This window comes from Ammodytes marinus (assembly GCF_949987685.1).
Source record: "Ammodytes marinus genome assembly, chromosome: 19".
In the NCBI taxonomy this organism is placed as follows: Eukaryota; Metazoa; Chordata; class Actinopteri; order Uranoscopiformes; family Ammodytidae; genus Ammodytes; species Ammodytes marinus.
In genome coordinates this window covers 26,459,423-26,466,922 of record NC_137223.1, presented here as the reverse complement: position 1 = coordinate 26,466,922, position 7,500 = coordinate 26,459,423, and the positions used below count along the sequence as shown (strand labels likewise).

The window sequence follows — 7,500 nt, the reverse complement described above, 5'->3', positions numbered from 1 at the left end:
TTTATATTTGGTTGATTAAACTCAATAGATTAATATAAATATAAAATATAAAAAAAAAAAACCCAGTGAGTTACAGTAACTCTTCTCACAGGGAGTCCTGGCCAAGACAGGCAGCAGAAAAGAAGTTGCAGAATTTGCACAAGGCCACACACACACACACACACACACACACACACACACACACACACACACACACACACACACACACACACACACACACACAAACAAAGTACACCACAATTGACACTATAATGCTAAAATTACACTTCATAACAGGCTATATAAAAACAAGCTAATACATACAGCTAAAAAAACAAATTAAAAATAAATAAAAGGCATCAGGTCTCAGTGTATGAGCTATTATCTTAATACAGGAGACAAACCAGTTATCATACTCAGTCTTTACAAAGCAACACGTTTATAACACTAAATAAAACATTTGTTGATTCAAAATACGGCAAAATAGGCGAATGTTAAAAGATAAAAGACAAACGAATACAAGTAGCCTACACACTTAATTAATGTCTAGTAATAATGTGTGTTAAAGGTGCTCCGGGGAACTTTCAGGTTTTGTTAATTCTTGCACAAAAGCAGTAGTGTTTTTACCACGCCAGCTGTTGTTCCTGGGTGAGCGTATTACCCATGACAAAGGTATTAAGAAAAACTATGTAAAAATAGCATTATTTTACACTGATGGTCTGGTTTGCTGTTACATATAATTTATGATCATCAGAGTTAAAATGAGACTGTTTCAGAAATATTTAAAAGTTCCTCGTAGCACCTTGAATGTGATCTCTGCAGATAATTTGATTAGTTGACAGATTTAAGGACAGATTAATCATTGTCTACGCTGAGTATCAATAAACGAATTTAGGCTACCTAATGTCAATACGGAAGTCAGTTTTTACTTTTTTCGGCTATAAATTCACTTTTTAAACCCTTTTTACTAATTTTAGAAGCTCAGTTTGGCGGGTTTTAATGTTATTTAAATGTGTTTTTAGCGTCAGGATTTGAAATGTTGTGTAAACGCTAATTTGAATGGTTTCGTAACATCGATTTCGGGCAGTTTTGTAACACCGCCACAGACAGACAGACAAAAGCCTTTTGAATCTCCCGCAGCTGCTGCTCAGGAGCAAAACGCAGTGACGTCAGCGCGTCCCTCTCACCTGATTGGCTACGTCGCAGCGTCAGTGTTAAAGAGCCACCGCGAGCTGCGTTCCTATTGGCCGGCTGCGTTCTAGCGCCAAGATTTCAATAAAAAGGCTCTCGGAGGAGACGACCCGCTTCATTCTCTTGCTGCTCTCAGTCCGTGTTCACTAGTTTTTAGAGTTTCTTCATTTTGTCTGTCTTATTTTAGCGCCTTTTTTTTAGTTAATTAACTTATATTTTTATTTCTCTGTCCGTCTTAACCCCAAAGGAACTTCAAAATGCTTTCTGCTCGCTCTCCTCTGTCCGTGAAGAATGAAAACATTGTCAGCGAACAAATCAGCAACATGGCGCTGGACAAAGAGAACACGGTAAGACAAGAACAAATACTTTATTTAAAAAAAAGCTCATAAAATGCCTAAAAACACTGATGTTTCACGAGCTGTTTGATCGTTAAAACCCCAAGTTGTCAGTTAGACTGTTGGCTTTTTTAAGTGGAACTTTACGGCAGCCATTTTCTAACTAGTTATCCTCACTGACCCACATTTAACCTGAATTTAACATCAATTAAAACCTGTTAATGTACTTTAAAACATATTTATTAGTCTGTGGAGGTTTATAAACTAGTTTTTCTGGGTCTTTTTCAGCCTCCGAGCCTAAACACGACCAGAATCTTGGCGTCTAAAACCGCGCGGAAAATCTTCTCTGATTCCGAGGTAAGTTTGAATAAAAAGCATATTTAAAAGCTTCAGATATTAACATTTTTTATCCTGATTTTGAATAGAAATGTTTTCTGCATTGTGTTAAAGGCACAGACTCGGTTTGTGACGTTTTGTTGAGATTCTTGTGGCGCCCAAATTGTCGCTTTTCTGGCGCCAAATAACCGGCTTTTAACTTCCTGTTAATGATCAGCTGTTTGCTTCATCTCAAATTATTCGACATTTTAAATATTTCACATTATTGACTGAACGTTGACGCTTACGTGATATTTATAGTAATTTCTGCTGTGAACGTGTCCAGCATTCTCTCAGCTTGATGCCACATTTTATACTTTTTTTTTTTATTAGTAACACTTCAGTTAAATTTTCAACTGTTTGCAGATTATTTCACAATATCTAACCATTTATAAGTAAGTAAGTAAGCTTTATTTATATAGCGCCCTTCACAGACCAGGGTCACAAGGCGCTTCACAATACACATTTTTTTTTTCTATACATACACTCAAACACCGATGGCATTAGCTGCCAAGCAAGGCGCTGTCTGAACCATCGGGAGCAATTTGGGGTCCAGTGTCTTGCCCAGGGACACTTCGACATGTGGGTAGGCGGGGAATCGAACCTCCGACCCTGCACTCCAGAGGCAGACTCCCTACCCACTTCGCCACTGCCGCCCCAAATGTGGACATATGCAGATCTTAAAAGTCAGCTGATGAAGCCAGGGGAAAAAAATATCTTTATTTGATTGTTGCAACATATCAGTGTCCACATTTTTATTGAACAGATTTTTGGATATTGCCCTTTTCATTTTATAATTTTTTTTTTAAGAAGAAAATGTCTCATAAATCAGTCAGTGAACAACACATGAACAAATCCTTCTGTAATAACCTTCAGAATAGTGCTGAGAATGAGTATGTAGAGTTTAGTTGATGTAAGTGCTTTAGAAGTTGAGATTTGAGTAATACAAGGTGTGCTTTTGTCTATAAAATGGCTCTGTGTATGTGTATATTGACCTGTTGTGTCCCCGTGCAGCCCTTGGCCCCGGCTCCCAGCAGTGAGGTGGAGCCTCTGCTGAAGGAGAACCCTCGGCGCTTCGTGGTCTTTCCCATCCAGTACCACGACATCTGGAAGATGTACAAGAAGGCTGAGGCCTCTTTCTGGACCGCAGAGGAGGTACAGAGACACACAGAAACTAACACACACACACACACACACACAGAGGAGGTAGAGAAAGACACACACACACACACACACACACACACAGGAGAGAAACACACTCACTCACACATGCGGTACACACTGATATACACAGAGGAGGTAGGGAGACAGACTGACAGACACACACACACGCGGTACACACTGATATACACAGAGGAGGTACAGACACACACACAGGAGAGAAACACACTCACTCACACATGCAGTACACACAGAGGAGGTAAAAACAACACACACAGACATATGGATAGACTCACAGTGATACAGACACACACACAGGAGGCAGACACACACACACACACACACACACAGACAGGAGGTTTACTCGTATATCTTTGAAAAGTACATTTTAAAAGTTAGTGAGCACATGCAAGAACACCAGCTTCAAGCCTCAAGTAAGAGCCTTTGTAAGTTTGCGAGTCGACCGTCAGAATAGTCTTAAATTTCAGCTCTAGTATGAATACATTTACAAAAACATCACATACAAAATCTTGTGATTACTGATATTGGATCGAATGGGTCCAATTTCTAGCGTTCTGCACACAAACAGACACACACACACCCAGAGAGAGTAAGAGTGTGTATCCTCCCCCTGTCTGTCTCTCACAGACAGACAGTACTAACCTGTCTCTTTCTCTCAGGCAGACAGACAGTTCTAACCTGTCTCTCTCTCTCAGGTGGACCTGTCTAAAGACCAGCAGCACAGACAGACAGTACTAACCTGTTTCTCTCTCTCAGACAGACAGACAGTACTAACCTGTCTCTCTCTCAGGCAGACAGACAGTTCTAACCTGTCTCTCTCTCTCAGGTGGACCTGTCTAAAGACCAGCAGCACAGACAGACAGTACTAACCTGTCTCTCTCTCTCAGGTGGACCTGTCTAAAGACCAGCAGCACTGGGAGTCTCTGAAGGACGAGGAGAGATACTTCATCTCCCACGTCTTGGCCTTCTTCGCCGCCAGCGACGGCATCGTCAACGAGAACCTGGTGAGACACGCAGACGTTTAGCTTGCGTTCTGAATCTCATACTATCTACTATATTGTTTGGTAGAAAGAAGATTTAGGATGTCCTGATTCTTGTGGCCAGATTTAGGATGGTTAGATGGTTAGAAGTACCCGGATGTCCTATTTCATGTGGCCAAGATTGTTAGTGTTGAAAACTGCATCCTATTTGGGGCGATTCTGACCCACAATCCAGTGCGCACGTGAAGTGACGTCACATCGATATGAAAACAAACGGGGATGCGACGGATATAAAAGCAAGAGGCAAGATCAAGGCGCAATGTTATGATGAAATAAGAGAGTAAATGTATGTCCCAATAGTATGCCTACTGCATCCTAACTAGATTATTTTTATCGTCGGATGTAGAATAGAAAAAAGAAAGAGTATGAGATTCGGAACGCAACCTTAGATTATTGTTTATCTTTTTGCACCTTGGGTCTGAGATGAACATAATTCAGATTCTTACGTTTGTCTCACATGTGTCAGAATTGACTAAAGTTTGATTTGACCACTAGCAGCTACTGACTGTCTGCTCATTGGGTTAAAGGCTTAGAGGTGGAGTCAGTGATTCTGGAGAACGCTTGTTGTCTAAATCAGTGAATATCTCCTCATGATCCGCTACCTGTCTGTACTGTGTGCACTGAAAACAAAATCCAGTGTTAATACACAGCCTAGGCTCTGTAAACTGGTATGTAAACAAAGGGGGCACACTGTGGCTAGCAACATGCCCGTTTACAGAGCCTAAATAACCTTTATTCATTGGGTTAAATGTGTGTGAACTGTTTAATCATGTTTTATTTGAAGGTGTAATTCTCCCTGTGTCCACCAGGTGGAGCGCTTCACACAGGAAGTGCAGGTGACAGAGGCGCGCTGTTTCTATGGTTTCCAGATCGCCATGGAGAACATCCACTCAGAGATGTACAGTCTGCTCATCAACACCTACATCAAGGAGCCGCAGCAGAGGTGAGACAGACAGACAGACAGACAGGCAGGCAGACAGACAGGCAGAGGTGAGACAGGCAGACAGACAGGCAGGCAGACAGACAGGCAGAGGTGAGACAGGCAGGCAGGCAGCAGAGGTGAGACAGGCAGGCAGACAGACAGACAGACAGACAGACAGACAGACAGACAGACAGACAGGCAGGCAGAGGTGAGACAGGCAAGCAGACAGGCAGAGGTGAGACAGGCAGGGAGGCAGGCAGACAGACAGGCAGAGGTGAGGCAGGCAGGCAGGCAGACAGACAGAGGTGAGACAGGCAGGGAGGCTGACAGACAGACAGACAGACAGACAGACAGACAGGCAGACAGACAGCAGAGGTGAGACAGGCAGACAGACAGACAGGGCAGAGGTCAGACAGACAGACAGGCACATCTAGAGAGGTGAGGCAGACGGCAGAGGTGAGACAGACAGACAGGGAACAATGGAGGGACAAATCCTTCTGTAATAACCTTCAGAATAGTGCTGAGAATGATTATGGAAAGTTTAGTTGATGTAAGTGCTTTAGAAGTTGAGATATTTGGTTAAGAGTATTGGGGAAACAAATTCTCATAAATCAGACAATGAACAACATATGAACAAATTATTCTATAACTCAGACAGGGCAGGGTAGCTTTCTACTAGTTAAACCAAAGTTATTGTCTTAGTCATGTAGTGTGTGTGTGTGGTGATGAGACGCGCAGGGGTACGGACCTCAGCCAGTGATGGGGGCTGAAGCTGCTGCTTCGCTCTGATTGGAGGACGAGTGGTTCACTGACAGACGGGCAGCAGCTGATAAAGACGCACAACTGAACACACCCACAATGCAACAGGAGACGAGCCCTGAGTTAGCAATACTGTCCTTCACCTTAAAGGGAAAACTACTTGGGGATTTAAATTTAGATACTAAGGCTACATGAGAAATATACAAACGAAAACAGACGAGGTTTAGTCAAATAAATGTGGTTCCTTTTTGATTTATACTGGTATGAAAGAAGACATGTTATGGAAGATAAATAGACAAAAATCTAACATATGAACAAATGCTTCTGTAATAACCTTCAGAATAGTGCCGAGAATGATTATGGAAAGTTTAGTTGATGTAAGTGCTTTAGAAGTTGTAGATTTCTGGTTCAGAGTATTGAAGAAAAAAAAACTAATGTTGAGATGATGTCCGTTAAAGATGGTTGTATAGGAGAAATATACAGACGCAAACAGACAAGGTTTAGTCAAATAAACACCTGAATGTACATGTTGGACCTTTGATTTATACTAGTATGAAAGAAGACATGTTATGGAAGAGAGGGAGAGAGAGAGAGAGTATGAAAGAAGACATGTTATGGAAGAGAGGGGGAGAGAGATATAGTATAAAAGAAGACATGTTATGGAAGAGAGGGAGAGAGAGAGTATAAAAGAAGACATGTTATGGAAGAGAGGGAGAGAGAGAGTATAAAAGAAGACATGTTATGGAAGAGAGAGAGAGAGAGAGAGAGTATGAAAGAAGACATGTTATGGAAGGTATCTAGACAGAAGCTTCAGTATTTCTTGGTTGTATTGAGAGAGAGAAACAGAAGAGGTTTAGTGATGTAATAAATGTCTGTTCCTCAGAGACTATCTCTTCAACGCCATCGAGACCATGCCCTGTGTGAAGAAGAAGGCGGACTGGGCTATCAACTGGATCGGACACAAGACCGCTAACTTCGGTACAGACTAATACCTGGATATAACAAATAGATGTCCAAGTACTATTAATGTGTGTGTGTCCATTCTGTACGCCACTGTTTAGTTTCCTTATTTATATATTAGCATATAAAGCTAACTTCGGTAAAGACTAATCGCTGGATATAAGAGAGATGGCTAGATACCCAAGTTAGATTATTGTGTGTGTGTGTCCATGTAGTATGCCACTGTTCATAAGTAAATGAATACTGTTTGCAAGTAAGAATGTGTGTTAGCGTGTGTGTTTATCCCCAGAGAGTTTGTGTATTAATGTATTGGTCCCTGTATTAACACGAGGGCTTGTGGTGGCCTTGATAGATAGACAGACAGACAGACAGACAGACAGACAGTGTATTAACAGCCTGTCTCTCTTTCTCTGTGTGTTACCAGGACAGATAGACAGACAGACAGACAGTGTACTAACAGCCTCTCTCTCTCTTTCTCTCTCTCTCTGTCACCAGGAGAGCGTGGGGTGGCCTTTATGGATAGATAAATAGATTGTGTACTAACAGCCTCTCTCTCTCTTTCTCTCTCTCTGTGTCACCAGGAGAGCGTGTGGTGGCCTTTATGGATAGATAGATAGATAGACAGACAGTGTATTAACAGCCTGTCTCTCTCTGTGTCACCAGGAGAGCGTGTGGTGGCCTTTATGGATAGATAGATAGATAGTGTACTAACAGCCTGTCTCTCTCTCTCTCTCTGTGTCACCAGGAGAGCGTGTGG

General features: G+C 42.0%; 1 protein-coding gene across 1 annotated transcript in view; it reads left to right on the top strand.

Annotated features, from left to right (window-relative positions):
- The first annotated feature begins 1,311 nt into the window (after positions 1–1,311).
- The window catches only part of rrm2 (ribonucleotide reductase M2 polypeptide), a 10,084-nt gene continuing 3,895 nt past the window's right edge, over positions 1,312–7,500 (top strand). Inside the window, exons 1-6 of the mRNA XM_080047984.1 lie at positions 1,312–1,517; positions 1,794–1,862; positions 2,895–3,035; positions 3,950–4,066; positions 4,912–5,045; positions 6,667–6,761. Coding sequence (XP_079904110.1) covers positions 1,428–1,517; positions 1,794–1,862; positions 2,895–3,035; positions 3,950–4,066; positions 4,912–5,045; positions 6,667–6,761 — 646 coding nt within the window. The 5' untranslated portion in view covers positions 1,312–1,427. The remainder of the gene's footprint in view (positions 1,518–1,793; positions 1,863–2,894; positions 3,036–3,949; positions 4,067–4,911; positions 5,046–6,666; positions 6,762–7,500) is intronic.